General features: G+C 40.9%; 1 protein-coding gene across 3 annotated transcripts in view; it reads right to left on the bottom strand.

The window, feature by feature from the left end:
- Positions 1-1,481: 1,481 nt before the first annotated feature.
- KCTD3 (potassium channel tetramerization domain containing 3) overlaps positions 1,482-24,087 on the bottom strand; it is a 50,276-nt gene continuing 27,670 nt past the window's right edge. The window contains exons 11-18 of one of the 3 annotated variants that reach the window (XM_032317894.1): positions 17,242-17,329; positions 17,010-17,126; positions 15,067-15,237; positions 11,212-11,367; positions 7,604-7,700; positions 4,407-4,591; positions 4,188-4,320; positions 1,482-3,206 (exon numbers count right to left, since the gene is read on the bottom strand). In XM_032317894.1, coding sequence (XP_032173785.1) covers positions 2,648-3,206; positions 4,188-4,320; positions 4,407-4,591; positions 7,604-7,700; positions 11,212-11,367; positions 15,067-15,237; positions 17,010-17,126; positions 17,242-17,329 — 1,506 coding nt within the window. In that variant the 3' untranslated portion in view covers positions 1,482-2,647. Of the gene's footprint in view, positions 3,207-4,187; positions 4,327-4,406; positions 4,612-7,603; positions 7,701-11,211; positions 11,368-15,066; positions 15,238-17,009; positions 17,127-17,241; positions 17,330-24,087 lie in introns of those variants that run through there. The other 2 variants (XM_032317892.1, XM_032317895.1) reach the window with 2 other exon arrangements.

Raw genomic sequence — 24,087 nt, 5'->3', positions numbered from 1 at the left:
GACGAGCAGGTCTCTACGAATCCCTTTACACTGGTTCTAAATCTCCCGACAGAGGTCTGACCACTCCCAGAGACCACCTTCCCGGCTTCAGAACTACTGTTACTCCTAATATTAGTGGTTTGATAAGAGTGTGTAGCCATGATTTTATAATCTCTATTAAAAATTTTATTTATAGATGAGATGTTATTTCCACTAAATGGAAAACCTAAATACTAATCTGTCCATGTACCTGATGCTGATCTTAGAGTCATGGCTGTCGTCAATAGAATTCAGCTCGAACAACCTGTAAATAAAACATAGGCCAGATGGAGTGATTCAGGGACAAGGAACTTAATGATGTCACATCTGAGTAGTTTATTTCCAACACACAAATATCATGTAAATTCATCTCAAGATGATTTGCTTCATTTTTCAATGTAAACACGGTTTATGAAAACACACTAACAGCTCTGAGTTAGAATTTACACATAAATGATGATGGTAAGGGTGAGCCCATGTAATAGGATGTTCTGATCCCTCAACCATCTGTGTCCGTTAGAATCAACCGTTGGGCTTTTTTCAAAGCGTGGATCCCACCCACCAGATTCGAACTTGGCAGGTCTGGAGGCCCCACCAAGCGTCCGTGCCTAACCTGAGGTGAAGGCCACGTATCAGCCTTGATGAGAAAGCCAGGAACAAGACCACAGGCTCCCGAAACAGGCAGAAGGGTTCAAAAGTTGGCTCGGTAGGTGACAAGACTTGTGGCTAAGCAAGTTCTCCTCATGATCGCCTCTATAAACTGAGGGGAGCAGTACCTCTGCAGCCGGTGTGTGAGTACTTCTGAGACCGCCCTGAAATACAGAATTAGCGGAAACACTGTCCTCATCATGACGGTTCTACTTCTGTTCCTATTGCTCATCAAACGCGAAGTATATAGATTCAGCTCAAGTTTTTTCAGTGACAGAAACACCTCCTGAGGTAGGTGCAGAAGGAAAATGCTGAGGCCCAGAAGGGATCATCTGCTCCAGGCAACAAAGCGCCAGGCAGGCTCCAACCCCCGTCACAGCATCAAGGTTCAAACTCCCCTAAGTGAGAGAAACGACAATGATCTGCCGCCTCGTAGTAGACAGCAACCTGTCCTTCAGCGAGTTGCCTCTTTATGGGCTTTTGCTCTGTCAGTCTCCAGCTCCTCCCTACCCCATGGCCTTACTCTTGGAGAAGGCTGGTTAAATACAAACTTTTTCACTCATTTTCTTCCTCGCCCACCCACCTCTGACCTGCCTGTGGGAAGGGGAAAGGCGGCTTCGGAGATAATGGCAAATCCTTAGCAATACGGCAATGAGGTTGGGCCCGACCCTCCCCCTCAAGGAGAATGTAAGTCAGCCTCAGGTCTCTTCCGTTCCCCCCTGCTCTTCCCCCTTCTTACCGCCGGAAGCAGACCCCCGCCAACCTTGTAGGTGTACTTCAAACAGCATAACGACTCCTTAAATAACTGAGAACACACCATTTTAATCAATTTTATTAGACTTCATTGATAAATAAATACAAGTGTTGTGAAACCACTAGCAATATAGTAAACTTTAAAGAATTTATTTCAATTTCACTCATATTTCTTGACGGGGAATATATACATTATTCACCAATAAATGCTTAATGCTTTAAATTTACAATTGCCCTATGTGCAGAAACTTGAAAAGTATTCCAAACGGAAAAAAAATTTGTCTCATAATTCAAAATATATTTTAAAACAATTATTTGCATAGCAGCCAAAACCTTGAACCACAAGTTGAGAACTGCCGTCTTAGAAGCTTAACAAAATGGCGACATTCTGACTTAATTATTTTCATTATTGACAGTGGGTGGAAACATGTGGCCCCTAAATCGGACAAGGCAGACGGAAGACTAGGATGGTTTCCCTTCTGGGCACGCAAAGCTCTAGCCTTGATTATTATTTTTTATTTCATCTGTTTCAAACACAGACAACTGCTCCAACTTTAAAGAAAGTTTAAACGGATTTGGGTATTTAATATTGGTGACACTTGCTAAGATTTAAGAACTCCAAATAATGAGAATCAGAAAATGACCCATGATTTAAGAAAAACATCCGAAGGGACTGCCTACTGCGTAGTGTAATCTGGTGGTCAACATTAACAGTGTTTCTGAATTAGGTAATTCTTCACAAACATAGCACCTCATTAAATATGTGGTAAACACGTGGCAATCACAAGAAGTGTTGGGAGACTATCCAGAGAGATTTAATGTGATTCGCTTCACTGGACGATGCGAGACAAATCTCAAGCACGATGAGATCAGGAGCGCCATCTGCTGGTCCCTGCGCCCTCAGGGATGCCCAAGTGCAGTGCGCCCAGGTCAGTACGACGCGGTACTTGGCTTCCAAAATCCAGAGTAGCTAAACATTGAAAGGGACTCCTGCTTTACAAATGATCCACTGAATGTACTTGTAAAACTAAAAAAACTTTCCAAAAGGCCCGAAGAGACAGAATTATTTTTACCTCCTCCCTCTGGGTAATTCCGTTAAAAAGATACCGAATGAACTCCGGTTTTAATTTCTTGGGAAGTTTTGGTGTAAAAGCGAATGTACTGAAACCCAGTAAAGTTGTGAACCTTCATCTAAATTAACAACACAACTATTTATTTTGGTGAGTCTTCACAGGCTGTATTCTTGACCTGAAGAATCGCTTTTTTTATGCCGAGGGGATGGCGTGGTCTTTGTCGGAGACGGAGACGCAGTCCCGGGGGAGTCTGTTCCTCCGTCCGAAGTACTCGGGGACGAGGCCAGATGGGGAACTTTCTTTCTCCCAAGGAATCCTCCTCCTTCCAATCCCCCTTTCTTCCGTAATTCCACTTTACTTTCATTTTCTTCTTCTGAGGACCTTTTCTTGGATTCTAGACCTTCAGCTATTTTGTGCACTTCCAATCCACCATCTGATTCTCTCAAACTCTTCGTTTCTGTTCCAGGAGACTTTCTCTCTGACACATTACACTCCCCTGTTGCCCGCTTTACTTCGGCTTGTATTGGACCCACGTTCCCATTTTCAGGGACACCTCTGTCTACATTTCTGCTCAAATTAACAGTCTGGAAGTCCCTGTAACTGTGGAAGCTCTCAGTTCTCCTTGCTCTTGCTAACAGGGGACTCTCTCTGTAAGGCCTCATGGAACCGTAAGTAGCTGCTTCGTGGATGGTTTCATGGTGCTGGAGCTGAAGGCTGAAAGAGAGTTTTTAAAAATGACAATTTAGATTTCTGAGATTTTTCAGGGGCCTATCTCATTAAACTACCTGAAAAGACATTATTTAAATATATAAAGAATGATGTAGAGGAGCCTGGGTGGCTCAGTGGCTTAAAGCCTCTGCCTTCATTCAGCTCAGGTCATGATCCCAGGGTCCTCGGATCAAGCCCCACATCGGGATCTCTGCTCAGCAGGAGCCTGCCTCCCCCTCTGTCTCTGCCTGCCTCTCTGCCCACTTATAATCTCTATCAAATAAATAAATAAAATCTCTAAAAAAAAATAAAAAAAAAAGAATTTCTATATATAAAAATTTACTTATTAAAACTCTTTATAGTATGTATTAGTGTTTGCATAGGTGTACGTGTATCAAATTACCAATGAAAATAATATATACATATTCAGTCCAGCTGGATTTCTGAATAACTGAAAAAAGCGATGAGGGGGTTACTCTTTAAAACTAATGCGGAACTAATATAAATCAGTATTTGGTCCTTAGTTCAAATTCCGGAATTGTTAAAAATGTGCTAGCTGGAAGATACACTAAGCCACTGTATTAAAAGTACGTAATAACTAAATCCAAGATTAGACAGATGATGTCATCACTTTGATCAATACGTCCCTGAGGCAACAGGAACAAAGTTCCACATACTATCCAAGGTGACATGTGGTTTTTCTAATTTCCTTTGAATGAACTCTTGATTGCATAAAAGGCATCCAGATTGGCAGCAAGTCACAAAAGTTAAAGGGAAAATGTGTTTTTCTATGAAAAGAATCAGATATGCTTGCAGATGAGAAATTAATATTAAAAAAAAACCAAAACTGAGTATCAACATGAAGTCTGAATTAAAAACGTGCCTTGAACAACGTGGCTTCCAACAACTATGTGATTACGGGATCTCCCAATCTTCCCCAAAGCAACCAAGCGACCTTGAGACACAGTCCCAGGCCCCCGCCCGCACCTGGAGCTGGACTCCCGGAGGCGGCTGTGCTGGAGCACGGAAGTTGCTGGACTGATGTTAGGAGTAGCGCAGCGAGATGTGCTCAGGTCACACTGATCCAGTAACTTGAGCAGCTCCTCCTCAGTGGGACCACCTACATCTTGGGAAAACACAGCCTCATTACCATCACTGCCGTCAGAGGCTCCCCCTGCGACGCAGAGCTCTCGGCACGGAACCTACCCCTCTCTTCGCTTTTGTTCACCATGTCCATGGCCGTGGTCAGGTCCCACATCTGAATGCTGCCGTTCGTGTGGCCCGTGAACAGGTAGCGCCGCGGCCGGGAGCCCATCCTGCTCGAGCCCTCACATTCTCTCACCGTGAACGACGATATTGTTGTGCAGTCAACAGCCTGGATCTCACAGATTCTGCCGAAGACGGGGAACAGCTAACATTTTGTAAGCCAGATTTTTGCAATCAATTGTTTATGTATGAGTGTCCTCTATGTGTAAAACATTAAAAAGTTCAAGGCAAGTTGACAGAAATAAAATTTGAATGCTGTTTGAGTATAGAGAAAAGGCTCTTATAAAACAATGTATTTGAATAACTGAAATAATACAATAATTTAAGTCACCTTAAGAGAAAAACAGAAAGAAAAAACCATAAAAAAAATTAAAAAAAAAGAGAAAAACAGAAAGAACCTTGATAGGCATTGAGTAATTCTCTAAAAAGACGTTATAAAACTAAAAAGGCAGAAAGAAACAAAGCAACTAGGCATGAAACTAGAAAAGATCTTGAGAGGTCATTTAAAACTTATGCGCCAATTACAAGTCTGAAACCAGAAAAAAAATGCAGAGCTGTATGGAGAGATCTAAGTAGCACCCTCCATTAGGATAATATTCTTAACTTTTCTGAAGCATTTTTATAACTATTTCATTAATTTTCATTAAGGGCAAAAGAACCTGAGAATGAACAACTATCCACGTTTGACAAATAAGGAAACCAAGGAATAGTATCAGCAAATGATGTGTCAAAGTCATATAAGAGTTGACTGAACTGCACTTAATTATTTATCCCAGACTACTTCAAAGCAGAGGGGGCTTATAAATAAAAAAAATTAAAAAAGAAACAACTAGTACCAGGCAAATGCAAGGTCAAAAAATAAAGGAGGAAGGGGAAATACAATCCTTATCAACGTAAGAAACAAAAAAACAGAATATGAAGCATAGCTGAGCTTCCTAGCAGGCAGGGCAAAAAGTGGTAAGGGGAGAGGGGTTAATTACTAGATGCCCACATATAGTGATAGAGGCTGTCCTAGTCTCATTCCCAATCTAAGGGAAAAGTTTTCAATATTTCACCAGAGTATAAAGTGTACTAAAATTGTTTTTATAGGTATTATTTTCAGATTAAAAATAATCTGTCATTTTAAGTACAAGATTCCTTTTCTTGAAGGTCAAAAATGGATGAACTATCAATATGTTTTTTCTGTGTTTATCAAGATAATTACAAATTTTTCTTGATATAGTGAATTATATTTAATACCTGTAAATTGATATAAAATATTTCATAAATCTAGATTACTGTTTACATTTAAAATAAAGTGAAATGAAACAATATAAACCTATCTGCTTGAAAACAAAGATGATTTTGCTTTTTGTTTTTTCTATGGGCTAGATTCTTTAGAATAACTCCTTCCTTTAAAACGCTAACAAGGTTTGTTCGCTGCCCACTTTCAATAAAACCTTTTCATTTTACTTCCCATTCTTAAGAATCTGAACTATCTTTAAACAATAGCTTTGCTTCACATTAGCTTCATAAAGGGTTGATTTCCTATTCAATTCTGTAAAATAATTTCTGATTATTTTTATATACATATCTTTTCCTCTGGAATCGTAAATGTAAAAATTATAAAATCTATTTTGTTATAAAGATTATAATTGCTTCTAACACTCTGCTACTGTTTACAGTAACAGAAAAGGGGTGCCTGGGTGGCATGGTTGGTTGAGTTTATGACCCTTAGTTTAGGCTGGAGTCTGATCTTGGGGTCATGATTGAGCCCCACGTCAGGCTCCGCACTCAGTGCATAGCCTGCGTGGGTTTCTCTCTCCTTCTCCCTCTGCCCCTCCCTCTTCCTGCTTGATCTCTCTCTCTCTAAAATAAGTAAATAAATCTTTAAAGTAACAGAAGAGGGGAGACACTAGAATTGAACAAGACTCTGAAATACTACATCGTTAGAAGATGTTATGCGGCAGTTTTAATAAATGTTTGGCAACATCTTCACTGAATATGCAGAGAACACAATAAATCACAATGACTTATAACATTTCTCAAGATAATAATTCAACTTCTAACTACATCACGGGCTTCTAATACATTTTCTTTAAAAAAACAAGGTGACAAAAAGATAGTTTAGTACATAGAAATAATTCTCTGGCATCAATTCATTTAACTGCTGAGGACTACATGCAATGAACTTTGATGGAAGAAAATATATCTCCAAGAGATTATTCTTTAAAATATCAGAGACCATATGCTGAAGGGTAAGAGTATCAGTAGCATTTGTTAACATTTATATGAAAATCTGTAAACTTCTTAATGACTACTAACAGGAATTCTACCTTTTTCACTTGTTGGGCCTGGAAAAAAATCTTAGGTTTTTATTTTTATTTATTTTATTTAAGATGTTATTTATTTATTTGACAGACAGAGACGCAGCGAGAGAGGGAACACAGACAGAGCAGGAGAGGGAGAAGCAGGCTTTCCGCGAAACAGGAAGCCTTATATGGGGCTTGATCCCAAGATCCTGAGATCGTGACCTCAGCTGAAGGCAGATGCTTAACGACTGAGCCACCCAGGCACCCAAATCTTAGGTTTTTAAAGAAGAGAAACGTACAGCAACTCAATCTGTGTGAAGCTACATGTAATAATTTAAAAGAAGTAAAATTTCACTCAAATGGAAAAGGAAGGGAAAGCTAACTTCCACTGTGCATCTGTTAGTGCCAGGGACCACATAAGATATTTCATGTTTTTAATTCATTTTATCTTACAACATCTTGCCATGGTAGGTGAACTTTATAAAGAAACTGGCGGGGGAGGGTGCTCAGAGAAAAAAAGCAACAAGTTGAATTTTCATAGCTAGTAAGAGCAAGTGCCAAAATTAGGATTTAGTCCAACTCTTTGCCATCAAATTCACGACTCCTTGCTCTGTAACTTGTCCTTCACTACCCACAGCATGCTTGAAAATCTAAATAAATGCTAGAGGATACGGACTAAATACTGTCTTTATTTTAAGCTAAAATGATCACAAGATTATGACTAGATTTCTTTTTTTAACAATTTGTTTCTGGTAGCACTCTTTCATCAATGTGCCAAATTATTCAACAGGTTTTTTAAGACAAAAGTGACTTGTGAATATAAACATCTCTACAGTAAAGTTTTACCTTTTCCCAGTCGATGAGAGTCTTACGAACAGTTTGTTGGTGATGGGAACAACTTTCTGGATAAACACCTGTTGATCATCTCGCTCTCCGAAAGGCCCTGGGTTAGGAAACAGAAAATGACAAAACAAGTTAATTGGAATTCGGTTGGTTTCACTGAACAAAAGGAACGTGAATATCAATACAAAGAGGAAAAAGAAAGAATTTTCCATGCCTATCACTATGCGGCATTGTGTATCCCACGTCCAAGTCAGACAAGAATGAAGCGCTTTGACAAGTACTCCAACTTGCATTAAACCTTTCTTAAATACATAATATTTCAAGTTATATTTTATGCACTACGGCCATTAAAGCTGAAGGCATTAATTTGCTTAAGACTATACATCAAGAGTAATAGAATGAGACGTGTTAAAATAAAGGCTCTACATGTTTTATCTTTGAGAATGTGCTCAGTTTCTTATAACTTCAGAAAAAGGATATATAAGTAAAATTATGTATTACGGATTTTACTCTTTTTTGCAAAGCCACCTGCAAACTCTTATTTAAGGAATAAAGTGCAACTTCATTAAACAGAATTTAATTAATTAAAAAAATTAATTAATCAGAAACCTGCTGCATCCTGCAAGGTTTTCCATCTGAAAAAAAGGATTCAATTATTTTTACTTGATTGTACTTGGCAAAGCAGGTGACTAGCTCATAGTCACCTCATCTTAGAAAGATTCTGAACAATATAAAAAAAAAGTATTTCATGTAAAACTTAAACATAAAATTCTAATAATTCTCGTTTTCATACTCACTCGCTAAATAATACCAACTTGTTATTCACAAAAAGTTTGTGATGTATGAAACAATTTCACCTTATGTGAATCACAGCTAATTAATAAATGGAACATCTTTATTAGCTAGCAAGTACCTACACACTATGCTCACTGTGTGCCACAGGAAATGCTTCCCAAGTAACTCATTTTAGTCATCCTGACAACCACATAAGGGATACACTATTATCATCTTCATTTTACAGATGAGAAAAGTAAGGCATCAAGAGATCAGGGAACCAAAGACCTCACGGGTCCTGCCTAAAGGAACTGGAGTCACATCCCAGGACGTCTGGCTCCTCGCAGGCTGTGCAGGGGCCTCAGCGACTGGACAGTCTTCTGCAGTCGGATTCTGCTGAGGGTAAATGATGGTCCTCACTCAATAACCCATAACCGAAGTCAAAATAGCGGTGATGAATAAAATAGCCAGGAACGAGGGTTCTGGGACTGTATCTTCTCTCCCTTCAACCTTTACCTTCATGGGAGATTCTCACTTGTTTTCATACCTCAATGATCTACACACCCCCATCCCGAGCTTCAAGTTTCTCCAACTCCTCTCCCCAAACTGGCTCCTTCAGAGCACAAAATGCTCTCAGGCGTCTGTCTTCAATGGTGAAGAAGGAGCAGGGAATCAGAAAGACTCCTCTGAATCTTCTGAACTTCTGCCTCGGAACTTGTTGCTTTCTAAGTCGCTCCATTCTTGGTTTCACAGCGGCCTCCGATCCTGATTACTCAGGGCCCGCTGCCGTCCAGATCCCCCCCACAGGAGCCTCTGAAGCTGGACTTTCTGTTCTGTTCCACTAACGAGAATGTCTAGCTCTTAAAATATTTTCTTAAAGAACTATGGGGGGGGGGGATCTCCCTTCCCTCTTTCAAATATTTCACAAGGCTATTGTCACTTACAGGGCTCTTCCAGAACATCTATTTATTGACATTACACATGTTCTCCCTGATCCGACACTCCATGATCGGACCCTGCCCTTCCACCCAGTCTCACGCCCTACAATTCTTACCCACGTACCAGCAACTACTAATGACCTTGACATTTTCTAAACTTGCCAGGTTCTCTGGGCCTCTATCCCTCTAGCATGCTGTGTTCTCTGCCAGTAATGTCCCGATCCGGTAACATTCTATACCTTCATGTCTCAGCTCAAAGTTTTAGTCCAAACATTAAGACCTCATCAGTTTCCATCAAAGTTAAGTGGCAATAATCTACCTCATAAAATTCTCAGGGAGATGAACTGGGGACGGTACTAGCACGGAGACGAGCACTATCTGCCCTGGGTGCCTCGCCCCATGTAACTGTTTGCTTTTTATCCCCACTGGTCACTGCACTGCAACTTGAGGTTCACTGCATTTCTTTTTTCTTTTCTTTTCTTTTCTTTTTTTTTTAATATTTCTAATACTTGGAGAAAAGGCACTCAATATAATTGTTGATGCTGTCACTTAACCCTGCACCATGTTGTATGTCAATTATAGCTCAATAAATCAGGAAAAAAATATACTGATGAGATAAAACTAAACTTTCAGTGCCTCGATCACACAGAAAACTGGGTCACAGAGCAATTAGTTCAAATCACCAAAACCAAGTGTTTCTTTGAAAAAAAAACACTAAGACTGTGGTAGTACAATTCCCATAAGCAGCTTCTATTTTTTTCAAAGATAACTATTTTGAGGGGTGGCTCAGTGGGTTAATAAGCCTGTGCCTTCAGCTCAGGTCATGATCCCAGGGTCCTGCGACTGAGCTCCACATCGGGCTCCCTGCTCAGCGAGGAGCCTGCTCTCCCACCTTTGTCAAATAAATGAAATCTTTAAAAAAAAAAAAAAAGATAACTACTTTGAAATCTTTACCGTGAGGGCATATTCTGGATGGACATACATTTAAATGTTTCACATAAAACAAATCTGGTAAAAGACCTCTCACATACTCCCTATTTTCCACCAGTGCTACAATTTCTGCTTATTTAAAAAATGACCAGACAGGCCCAGGAGTCAGTGAGCAGGTCCTATAGAACTATTAAAAGCACGTGAGACGCAATGAATATCCAGTAGAGATTCTTCCAAAAGTGCCCATGGGGAAAATGATTGTCTCTGTGAAGACTCTGTGTGTGTGTGTGTGTGTGTGTGTGTGTGAGAGAGAGACAGTGACGGAATCCACATCTGCACGTGTCATATGGTGTCAGGACAGACAGATCAGAACTTCATATGTTTTTGCTGAAGACAGAGAGAGAGAGAGAGAGAATCCACATCCACGTGTCATATGGTGTCGTGATGGACAAGTCACACCAACTTCATATATTTTTGCTGAAATCAGAGCGTATCCACTGAGACGTGCTATTATCATTTCCTACAAGCCACTGCGATGCCACCAAGACTGCTAGCATGTAACACAGCCAGCCCTTTGCCAGCTTCAAAATTTTATTTTCAGATTATTAGCAATAAAAGAAAAAAAAGCTTCAGGTGTCAAATGCGCACTGCTATCCTGCCTTTATTTATTTTTTTTCCCTATCCTGGTTTTTAATTACAACCTAAAGTGGTTAGCATTTGGAGATACTATTTTAATAAGGAAATGATAAACAGATGAAAACTCTGCTCTCAACTTTTTTAAACAAAAAAAGGCTATAATTTGTGAATTTATAGAACTAAGAAACACATTAAATTTCTTTTAAATGAGTTTCGAAACTAAAGTGAAAAATTTCTATTTGAAACTCAGTTTTAGGTTTCTACTACAGTTAATATACTACTTCTGCATTGCCCACAAAGTACTTGAAAATGCCCCCAAATTATCTAACCCACCTATGTCATTTCCAGAGGAATAGCTTCCGTGACTTTCCGTCTCCTCCAGAGACAGTATCTTGAACGACGCTAATGGTGTAGACCCTGGCTGAGTAGAGATCATGCCTCTGAACCGTGTTACCGTCCATGTCCGGACGTGATTATTGTCGGCACACACTAGGAAAGAAAACAAAAAATAAGTTATTAAATACAGATTATAAAAGCATCAACAAAATCACTTTTATAAACAAATTTTAACTTTTTAAACTATAATCTTGGATAGATCACAGCATATTTTGAATGGCCGATGACCTATTTATCCTAAAGTTATCCTAGCCAACAAAATTGAATACAGTTTACCTTGCTACAAATCTAAGGAATGTGAGTAAATCCATGGGTCCTTATAAAAGTAGCCTGTTGAGTATAAACGTAAAAAAGGTTTAAAAAAAAAAAGGTGTACGCAAGACAAAAGATGCTGAGTATTATTCTGTTCTGTGGCTAAACTACATAGTAAGTGAGTTGTGCAGTTTATTTTTTTTTCAACCACTGAAACTGCTTCTGTTAAATATTAAACAACCTAGATCAGGAGTTCCTGAAAATTTACTGCCACAAATTACATTTGTCAAAAAGCTTTTATCGCCCACTCATAGGTATATTAAGGAAAATTAAAATAAAGAAGTATTTTTATATAAAATGAGAGACTGCATCTAAGAAACATACTCCAACTAGCTTTTTTTTTTTCATGTAAATAATATTAAGTGGATATATATTGAGATATCTAACAAGTACCTGACCTCTATTGTTTTTTTGATCTAAATACTCCTTTAGAAAATATAAACCAGCAACTGATATTAATGTAAAAGAAAAAAAGTACATTTTTGGCATTCCTTATTAAAAAAAACGTGCTCTTAGAAAAAAAATTTTAAAATAAATAAATGTGCTTTTGTGGCATTCCTTTTTAATGGAAAAGTGCAATTTATTTGGATTCCAGAGAATGTGCTATTATTAGCAATGAGCTATGACTTCACCAGTAAATACTAGGAAAGTATCCAAGCTTTCATATATACACACCTTTCCTACTGGGTAAATGGCCACAGTTGCAAATTTGAAACAAAACTTTAGAAATTTAATTTTAACAAATAGCAATAAAAATTCAAAGTATCAGTGTTACTCATGTAACAAGATTCTCATGTCTCAGGATACTGGTTTCTGGTGAAAAAGGAGACATTTAGTTCTAGGCTGTTTAATCAACTTCATGGAAAATAATTTCCTGATTTCACTCTTATGCTTAACAGGAATCAGAAAAATACCTTAAAAAAAAAAAAAAAAGAAAATACCTTGAACACTTAAAGTGATTCAACAGGCAATTATGGCTATTATGTTAAAATTAATCATTTAAGTTTCTATTTAAGACATGAAAACTAACACTATCAGAGAAAGAATGTCGTTACATACATGTTGATATCCACCAGGTGGCAGAATAATGTAACTGAGTTAACATAAAATACTCTAGATTTTTAGCTCAACTGGACATTTTTCTTGACAAATTTATTTAAATTTCAAACCTACAAGAAATATTTGATGTTAAAATGCAGATCGCACTGTGTAGTTCTCTGGAACCTCATCCTGCAGGAACCTCATCACCATCAAAACAACAGCATTTAGTAGTCTAAATACGGTCATTTGAACATCACAATAACCTTGGCAAAACAATCTTATTTTCTCACAGGATCCAATTACCTCATTTTATGTAACATTTATTCAGCATCTTTTATGTGTCAAGAAGTATGGTAAGTGTTGAAAACAGAGTCAAAGAGCTTCTTCTGCTACTGTAAGACTGACATTCTAGCAGAGGGAGACAGACGATAAATAAGCAAACAAAACAATGATTCAGTGATAAGTCTATGAAGAAAACCAATCGAGATGTTGACAGCAAAAGCGACCTGGAGAGACGTCTGGCTAAGTGGGACTGGGTGGCCTCACTGAGGAGGTACTGGAAATGGACCTGAGTGACAAGAAGGCAGCCAAACAAGTATCGAGAGGTGAAACATTTCAAATAAAAAGAAGTGCAGGGGCGCCTGGGTGGCTCAGTGGGTTAAAGCCTCTGCCTTTGGCTTAGGTCATGATCCCCGGGTCCTGGGATCAAGCCCCCATGTCAGACCCTCTGCTCAGCGGGAGCCTGCTTCCTCCTCTCTCTCTGCCTGCCTCTCTGCCACTTGGGATCTCTGTCTAATAAGTAAATAAAATCTTAAAAAAAAGAAGTGCAGAAGTTCTGAAGCATTTTTAACAAATTCAAAAGCCAAAGGGTTAGGGTGTTGTAAGCAATGAGGAAAGTTACATGAAGGGCAGAGAGAAAAAGAGGCTTGAAAAGAAGACAGGACCCATAATAGGAAAAACCCTATTAGTTTATTTATCCTGCACTCAATAGGAAGCCATGGGGAGTCAGCAAGGTTTACATTTTTAAAAGCTATTTCTGGCTCTACCTACTAGAAGGAACATGAACCACAGAGAGGCAAGAGAGAAACAGACAAAAAAAACCATCTGAGCTCAGTGATCTGGGGGAGAAATGAGAAAAGCTACCCGGCTGGCAGCAATGGACACCGAGTGATCAGATCTGTGACATACACTGAAGCAAAGCTAAAAGGACTTAGCGACAGATTACACATTTGTCGGGGGTGTGAGCGAGGGAAGAACCAGGAGGGTTCCTAGGTCTCGAGCTTGAGGAAATGCGCATGGTGATGCTGTGTGCTGAGATGGCTTCTGAGAGAAACACCCAAGTACTGTTGATCCAGGTTAATTCTGACATGTCTATCCAACCAGAGACTTGTCTACTCTAGATATACACGTCTGGAACGCTGTGAACGGTCACAGGTGAAGAAAAAGTCTGGGGGTCCCTGGCACACAGACGGTAACACTCAAGTCACCAAGAACACTACGGACAAGGAAGAACGGAGAACGAGGAAGAGCTCTCAAGCAACCCAACCCTCAGTAACTGGCCAAAAGAGGAGGAACCAACAAGAGTGTGACGAAGACTCTTCAGGGAGGCAGGTGAGCTGCTTTAAGAAAACCTAAAGAGGAGAGAGATGGATTGTTTGGGGTGGGCGGGCATAATTATACTCAAAACCACTGGACTTTTTACTCAAGCAATTAAATATCAATAAAAGCGCGCCCATCCACCCACCCATCCATCCATGGACAAGGTATTTCAGCCCCATGAGTGTTTACTTAGACTGCAGATTAGTCAAAGATGCATCACCTTTTAGTATGACGTAGTCTTCCAATAAACAATAAACTTGATAGATGAAAATGATGCTTATAAAAAGTTTAAGTTAGGCAGGAAGTGATCTACAAAAGATTTAATGTAAAAGCAAACTCTACTGATACACCTGACTCAAAAGAAAATTAAAGCCTTTTAGAAATTTCATATACAGTGAGCCTCATCAATGGAATTTTACTGTGATCAATACTGTGAGTGTCACACTCATTAAGCTTAAAAACCTGTATCATCTAAGTATCTAATGAGAATCGACATTAAAAAAAAAAAACCCTAATGACTAAAACAACGAACGCAAAAAAATGTAATTTTCCTCAAATAAACTGCCAGGAGAACAAAATATTAGAATAGAGAGTAAGTAAAAGATATGCTCAACTCTTTACTAGACTTATGTATACTACAATCGGGCAAAATTAAAAATAAACTTTCTTTAAAAGACAACCGTAACATTTCTTCAGTATTAAACTTTCCTACCATTTCTTTTAATATGCTTTTCTCACATAAACCAGTGTTTTTTCTCTTCTTTCCATTCGTGGAGTCTAGAAAATTGCACACAGGCAAACCAGGTTTTAAGGGGACAGAGCTCCTCACCAGGCCTTTACCTGACACCAGGTGCTTCTCGGACAGCATGATTTTTGTAACAGGACTTCGGTGAACGGTGAAAGTCTGAAACAGCTGCGGGCCCGAGCCCACCGTCTCCGGGTGCTGCACGATCACGCGCACCGCGCCGGAGCTCGCGCCGTAGGCGATCTCGATCCAGTTCCCAGAGACACCTGCACGAGGGCAGAAGTTGAAAGGGGGCACATCAGATGACGACACAAAGCTGCCCTGGGGGAAAAGCGACAGAGCTGGATTCGGTGCTTTCATGAGCCCCCAGTCCAGCCCGGCACAGACACTGCATGAAAATCGTTATTTCCTTCGCAAGGCCTTGCCCGGCCCCCCACCCCTCGGATGGACTCGTGCGGCCCTCCCCGTCACTCTGACACCCGCTCCTCTGCTTCCCCGTCTGTCTCCACTCGTCACTGACAGGGACTCAGTCACAACCATCTTTTTATTTGTATCGCCTTACGGAGTGCCTGAGACAGGTCCTCTACAAATGTTTAAAGAATTAGTAAATCTGACACGCTAAGTATTTCCTAGCAGTATTTCTAAAGCAATATTCCATTACCACTTCTAGCCTGGAATAACCGTGTGTTTTACTTTTACTTTTGTTATATTATTGATTCTTTCTTGAATACTCATGGATATACTATTTAACAGACTCGAAACACTTAGCTCTGAAGCAAACACACCCATGACCCTGCTTACATCACACTCACCTCCGGTGTGTCTAACTCCGCACAAGCTCACTGTCAAGCTCACCGGTGTGTGTGTGTGTTTTTTAAAGACAAGTGTCCAGACTCCATTACATATTTAAGGACAGAATGGAGTTCAGTGACCACTATACTTAAGAGGTTCACAGATAGAGAATCTTTTAGCTTTAATAGTTATTCTGCCGGATTCACCCGAAAACACCTGAATCAGAAGAGAAGGAACACACCGCAGCAAACGCTTCTAACCTAAAAAGCCACCCCGTTCTCCCCCTGCCACCACCACCTTTCTAATCTGACTGAAAAGAAAAGCACATCTCATTCTATAGCAGAGGACAGCAAACTTTCTGTAAAGGGCTAGATGGCAAATATTTCAAACTTTCCACGCCATACTGTCACAACCACTCACAACTGCTGCACAAAAGCAGCCAACACATAAGACCGTGTTTACGGACCCATTTTAGCAAAAGACAGCTGAAATCCTACTGTAATATTAATCAAAATCATCTGCATACATTAGAATACTTCCACTGAAGGTTGCTTCTTCAATGAACTCAATAAAGTGATGACTTTATATGAGTATCACATTCAAATATATTAATATTGCTAGACATGTTAATATTTCCTGAAATTCATCACAGATAAATTTTAAATTTCCCGCTTACATTTTCTTTCGAACTAGAATGTAAAAATATAAAAAAACACAAAAATTCTTAATAAAATTTCATTGCAATGGCCTTGGAAAGACTGAAAGCTAGATACTAAACCTCCAAATAAATGTTTTTTTTCCATAACAAATTAAAATCTTTCCAAGGAAATAAGGCAATTTCCAACAGAGATTAATAGTCTGAAAGCTTTCTCACTGTTAAAAAAATAAAAAGCTCCCAATTTCAAAACAAAATCAGCTACGGTAAATAGGAAGGTAAATGTACAGATTTTTTTTTTTTTTTTTTTTTTTTTTTTTTTTACTAACTTTAGTTAATACTGCAATGTTTTACTTAAATACAACACGGGAGAGGAAAAGTCCTCATTTCCCACCTCAACTTATGCTTGCTTATGGGTCATGTTTGGCTTCAATACATGACCAAATATAAACTTCAGACTGAGAGATGATATCCTCCAAAGTGTAATTCTCAAAAAGAAACTACTATTAGTTTTAGCATGATAAACCAGTAAATGCACATACGTTCTCCAAAAAGGGTCAAGAATCTGTAAGAGTTTTGCCGGGTACTAACTTGTCTTGGGTGTGAGGTACACGCTCAGCGCCGTAATGGCATCATTTGAAGGATCGTGGTAAAGCTCGGTTACAAGAAGATCATTATCCTTCATTCTCAAAGGGAACTTCTGCATATCTAAAACATAAACATTTTAAGTATTAAAATAGTGCATCTATTTAAAATTTTTTTAAGTAATATTTTATTTTTAAAAAATATTAAATAGGACCAGGCTACATGGCCACAAACTTACCTATGTAGTATATTGATCCATTGTTACATCCCAGTAGCAGGAATGAGCCAGCAGTGTCGTAACTCGTTATAGGAACAACATCTTGAACCTGACGTAGGAAGATTATTATTAGATGTTAGGTATTAATTATCATTTACATTTCCTGCTCAATTTGCTGAAAATTTTGACTCTTAACTAAAACAAAACAAAACAAAACAAAAAACTCACTAGGGCTGTCTCACTAACTGAGTAAAGCAAGGAACTCAATCATGAGTTCGAGCCCCACATGGGGTTTGGAGATTACTTAATTAAAAAAACAAAAAACAAAAACCGGGGGGTCCTGGGTGGCTCAGTGGGCTGAGCCTCTGCCTTCAGCTCAGGTCATGATCTCAGGGTCCTGGGATCAAGCCCCGCATCAGGCTCTCTGCTCAGCGGGAAGCCTGCTTACCCCACTCCCTCTGCCTGCCTCTCTGTCTACTTGTGATCTGTCAAATAAATAAATAAAATCTTTAAAAAAATAAAGTAAAATATTTTAAAAAAACAACCTAGTATCTAAACAGTGCTTAGAAAGTTACTTCTACACACAAATGCCCTCCAGAGGGAGCTCTGCAGAACTACCAGTACAGACCCCTGGAGAACTCATCACAAACGCCCTCCAGAGGGAGCTCTGCAGAACTACCAGTACAGACCCCTGGAGAACTCATCGCAAACGCCCTCCAGAGGGAGCTCTGCAGAACTACCAGTACAGAGCCCTGGAGAACTCATCGCCGTGTCTTTGCCAAGATGCTGTTCTCCCCCTTCCTTCCACCGAAGACCCTCCCTCTGTTTCCTAGGAAATGGCAAGACAAAAATTCCCCTTAACCGTTTATTCTCTTAAAGTACTAGAATAAAAACAACAGCTACCCAAGCCAATCGGTCTAGTTAAAACTTAACAACTGCCTGTATCTGTGCTACAAGAAAAGCGAAGGGCACATTCCTTCCTGAAAACAAACAACCGATGTGTCTTATTTCAGGGGCAATTAAGAAAGATGAAAGTGAATCTTCCCTACTCAGGGGTGGGCAGGAGATGCCTGGGCAACTGCAGAGCCGACATTTAAGTATCGGGTTCTGGCCCCGAGAAGGAGAAAGCGGACTGGATGAGGGATGTGAGATTTCACACTTGCTCCGTAAGAGCTCGTCAGCTTGAGGGCGAGAAAGAAACCCGAGAGCAAGAGCTTGAAGCAAAGAGCATCACAGTGCGACGAGCTGCACCAGAGTGTGCGATACCATCAGAGGAGTGAGCCTTCTCTGCTCGGTCCCACGCGGGGAGAAGGGCCGAGATCAAGAAGAGTTCAGGAAATGAAACTTGAAAATTGAAGAAGTCGAGTGTGAGGTCGGTAGGGAAGGGCCTGCCTGCCAACACCGAGTGTGTCAGCGCACCGTCTGGGTCCCTTCTAAGTAAAAGGAACACGTTTAACCAAAAGCTAAAACTTGGAAGTGATGATTCCGAGAAAGCTGGAGACACACGACCCTTGCTTCTATGTGACCCTTCTAGGGTCACACACAGAAATAGCACAGATTCAGTTACCACCCCCTGTGCTGACCCCAGCGCAGGGTCTCATCGGAGCCAACAAGTTCGTCGAGAGCGACACAGAGCTTTTCACTCAGATGATCAAAGACATCTGGACAATGGAGAGAAGACGACTTTAACACCAGTGACCAGTTTCCTCAGGCCAAGTTCATTCCTTGGGTTCTAGCACTCCAGAAAGAGCTTCAGCCACTACCCCAGAATCTTCAGAGTGGGAAGATGGGGACAGATAAGGGCATGAGATTCCTGTCCCTTTAGGTCCCCTTTCAATGCAAGAGGCAGTACCTGCAGGATCCCAGGGCACAGCTCAGACAAACATTTCTACCGTTTGTTCTCCAGAACCATGGGCTCCAGGGTTAGAACCTCCCCACTTCTCTTTCTGCAACCCTTGACCCAACTCCTGCTCTGCCTTCAGGCCTCCCCCTCAGTATAAGAGAACGGAGAAAGCAGAGGACGAGTGAGGTTACAGGAGCTGGGAATGAGTTCTTCTGTCCCAGCATAAGCGAGTTGGTCACTCTGTGGCCTCCTCTTCTTTACCCGAACAACTTCGTATGGAGAACCTGAGGAACTTACTAATAATGCAGGTATGTGGCTGAGTCAGGACGGTCACAAAGCTATGATGAAGTGGACTTTCCCTCTAAGGCAGCACACAGTGATGAGCTCTCTTAGGTGCAAAATTAAATGATAAATAATTTGAAAACAATCAGTCTTAAAAAAAGTCAATCTATGTTCCCAAGCAATACAAGGTCCCTAGTCTTTCAACCACAGCCTCTACCTCGGTCATCATCATTTTTAACAGCATGTTTTAACCGTCATCCATGACTTACTACATAATCACTTACTGAGATTTACCGGCCTTTCGGTTTCTTTGCTGATGTTTATTTCATCCCAGTCCTTTCCCTTCAAGGTATAAATAAATATCCCTCTTATCAAAGGGCATTTCTTGTCTTTTATTTATTTTTGATGGAGGCAGGGGGAGGGGGAGGGACAGAGGGGAGAAAGACAGGGGTGGGGCAGACTCCCCAGTGAGGAGGGGAGCCTGCCAGGAGGGGGCGGGGCCTGGGTCTCGGATTCTGAGATCATGATCTGAGCCAAAATCAGGACTCGGAACCGACTGCACCACCTATGCGCTCCAAAGGGCATTTCTTTAGTGGCTTTTTCATTCAAGATTAGAAGTTTAAGCAAAAAAAAAAAAAAAAAAGAATAAAAAACTAAAACATCTCTAAAAAATCAATTTTCTTTTTTCTTTCTCAAATCAGATAAATGATTTTATAAAATTTTCATTAAGATCTTAATGAGGAATTAGTCAGTGAAGCATCTGCTTTCAACTCAGGTCATGACCTCAGGGTCCTGCGATCAAGTACCGCGTCAGGCTCCCTGCTCAGCGGGAAGTCTGCTTTTCTTTCTCTCTGTCCTCTCCAACTCCTGCTCTCTCCCTCCCTCCTTCCTGTGCTAGTAAGTAAATAAATTCTTTAAAAATAAAATAAAATCCTACTAACGCTGTCCTGGGTGGCTCAGTCAGTTAAGCTCCTGACTGTGGCTGAGGTCCTGATCTCAGGGTTCTACGATGGGAGCCCAGCAGCGGGCTCCACACTGGCTGTGGAGCCTGCTCAAGAGTCTCTCCCTCCCCGCCCCTCCCACCTTACGGAAGCTGTGCTAATAAAAACCGCTACACCGACAATTTCACAACAGCCTGCAGAACTCACACACACACACACACACTCTCTCTCTTAGTCATCTGATTTACAGACTTCAAATCCATCTTGATGTCTGTACAACAGCTGTCCTGTGTACTCTGCGTTACTCATGGGCAGCACCTTTGCTGAAGGCCAGACAACCTACTCAACCGGAGTCACACAACCAGAGTCACGGCCATCCCAGGAGTCAGCCTCAGGACAGGAGTGTCGGGTGAGATCTGCGTTTCAGTCGCTGAGACTTCATTACACACTGTCTCTGCTCTGCACTACGAAGAAATTCATCCACTGGCCTGTGAGGCTTGTTTGCTGCATGAATGCTCAACCTTCCCAAGGTCTCCCTGAAATTCAGTAACAAACCTGCTCTGTCAGATACGTTCTGAACTCATGCGGGGACCAAACAAGGAGCAGCGGGTTACACCGGGAACTAAGAGCTTAAGAATGAAGGATGCTGGTACAGGTCTCAGGATCCCAAAGATACGAAAACTTTTACATGTAGTTTTGAAAACACTGGTTAAAAAAAATCAAAAAAGATAATAAGGAAGCATGTTCTTTACTGAGTGGTTTTCACAGATGGTACAGCCTCCCTCACCTGCTAGAAGCTTTGACTTGACCAGAATTAGTCAAATAAGCTACCTGAAGGCAAATCTTCCATTAATTGTAAAAATTAGCATTCCTCCTTACAGAAGTATCAAGCACGCTGAAGAATCCACCCACCTTCTTCGACCTAACGCTCTGATCCACTGAAACCAGCCCTTCGCTACACTTCTCAGTCCCATCACTGTGTGGTGACAACCATTGTGCCTCCTGCTGTGCACACTCCAGCTAATATTTTTTTTCCTACAAACAGGACTTCTTTCCCTCATCTAACATAAAACCTAATTCTCTCTCACCATCAGCCCCAGATCTCAGGAATGCTGCTGTACAAACTCAACTCATCGTGACTCTCAACCACCATTTATTTCTACCTGGACTGTAACACCCAGATCAACCCATCACCCAGATCACCTCTGCTAGGATCCAGGCATCTGGGCCACAGGTGCGTTTCTCCTTACTCTCCACTAGTCTCCTGGCACCTTACTGGACATACTGACCGCCCTTACAGCTCGCTGTGTCCTAGATCTGACACTGTCACCTTCAAGTCAGTTCTACATTAGGATCACTGAGAACTGTCCCAACTCCCAAATCTTAAATTAAGTCTTTGACCACAACTTCCTATCTTCCCGTCAGGTGGTCAATCCGCATTAACATCCGTCAGTCCCGACGTCGCTGCGTCCTGCTCTGCCTAACCGCACCTCCTCACTTCCTCGTCTCCTGATTTCAGCTACTTTGCATCTTTAGGTTTTCTCATCCCTTAGTGTGTCACATCCACCTTGTTACAGCTCCGATCCCGGATCGGGCCGATACCGCTCTCGCGAGCTCTGCTCTCGGCACCGAGCACTGACGGAGAAACTCACACGGCTCTACCCCCCGAGCCCCTACAAACCTACGGTTTCTCATCTCGGCAACCCCTGACCCCTACGGCCGCTTCTTTCTCTTCCTCGGAATTTACGATCTTCAGCACTCCTTTCTTACTCTGTCAGAGAAAGACGTAGCTCTGGTCTCTGCCGGGCAAACCCCTCTACACGGTTTTACATCTCGCGCTCCTGACTTCCACGGGACTAGAAATCCTCTCCACTCTTTCACCCTGCGCGTGCTTTCTCCGACAACGCCCCTCTCTGACTACAAGCACGCTCGAGCTCCTCGCATCCTAGAGAAAACATGAAACAAAGCAATGACATCTTTACCACCATCTAGCCTCACTCCTTAAGCTAGCACTGTTTCCCTGCTTTCCTTCACCCAACTTCTTGAAAGGTTAACTCTGAATGTGCTGTCTCCAACCTCTGATCGTAACTCCTCAGTTCCCACAATGTGGCTTTCTCCAACCCAAAGCTAATTATATTTGCCAATCATATCCTAGACTAATGTCATTTTCTCAATTGTGTCACATATGTCCCTTTGTGGTTTCCTATCTTGTTCCCTGAAATGCTAATGTTTCCCAGAGTTCTAACTCTGGCTTCCCACGTACATCCACTTAACAGAAAACCTTACCCATTCTTATTTTTCAGCTATCTCGGAAGTGTTGTGGTTTCCAAGTAATTTCTTTCTAGCCCTTTTTGGCTCCTAAGTGCCAAAGGGGTACTCCCCAAATGTGTAGTGAACACCTGCACTCGGATACCTCAGGAATATCGAAGTAAACGTATGTCACCAATCTAACTATTCCTCACACTGTCCCCCACTATATCTGCCTTCTCTTCCTACGTTCCTTTTATCACTATCCATCTGTCAAAACTAGGGACTCCAAAACTAGACACACAGCTCATCTCTCTCTCCTTCTTTAATTTACCTACCCAAACCAGGTTGCAATCCTAGAATTTCAGGAAGGTTTATGAAATGCTTTTCAAAGAGTCTCATCTTTGCCATCTCAACCACCGCCGTCTTGAGTCAAATCTCTCCACTTCATTGCGGCACTACCCCCTCATCTCCGGCCCAGCTTTCATACTGGTTACCCCTGTGGCTTCCTTCCTAAAACATGGATCTTATTATGTTACTCTCTGCTTAAAGTACTTTAACTTTGCCTCTCCTTCAGAATTAGGTAATAACTAATAACCCTTTTATGCTCTTCTTGTTCCTCTCCAGTACTTGAGGTCACTTAGCTTCTCTGAAAACGCTTTGTACGTTCACAAGGTCTGTTCTTCACTCGGGAAAAGAAGTCGCCTGGACTACTATTCCCAAAGCACGGAACTTAAAACACTTCAGAGAAATGAAGAAATGTCAAATCGCAGTTTAAAATACTCACTCATTTTCCGAAGTAATTTTTAAAATTCTTGAAAACGTAATCAAATCTGCATCTAGAAGTAAATTACCACCACAAATAAATATTCTGTGTAATCAAAAACAGAAACAAAAAATGGGCAGAGGATCTAAGCAGACATTTCTCCAAAGACCTACAGGTGGCCAACAGGTGCATGAAAACATGCTCAACATCACTCATCATCAGGGAAATGCAGATCCAAACCACAATGAGTTACCGCCTCACGTCTGTCAGAATAGCTATTATCGAAAAGACAAGAAATAACAAGTGTTGGCAAGGAAGCGGGGAAAAGAGGCCCTTCGTGCGCTGTTGGAGAAGGTCAATTGGTATAGCCACTAGGGAAAACAGAAAGGAGGTTTCTCGAAAGATTAAAAACAGAGTGACGATGTGATCCAGCAATTCCACTTCTGGGTATGTATCTGAAGTAAACGAAAACACTAACTCAGAAAGCTATCTGCACCCCCATGTTCACGGCAGCATTATTTAAAACAGCAAAGATAAAGAAACAGCCTAAGTGTCCATCAATGGATGAAGAAATAAAGAGATAAAGAACATGTAGTATACAATGGAATATTACTCAACCACACACACACAAAAAAGAAATCGTGCCATTTACAATAATATGATTGGACCTTGAGGGCATTATGCCTAATGAAGTAAGTCAGACAAAGACAAATTCCTATGATCGACTTAAGTGGAATCCAAAAACAAACAAGTAAACAAAAACAAAATAAAAACCAATCATAGACAAA

This window comes from Mustela erminea, chromosome 17 (assembly GCF_009829155.1).
Source record: "Mustela erminea isolate mMusErm1 chromosome 17, mMusErm1.Pri, whole genome shotgun sequence".
NCBI lineage: Eukaryota > Metazoa > Chordata > Mammalia > Carnivora > Mustelidae > Mustela > Mustela erminea.
This window is presented reverse-complemented; position numbering and strand designations above follow the sequence as displayed.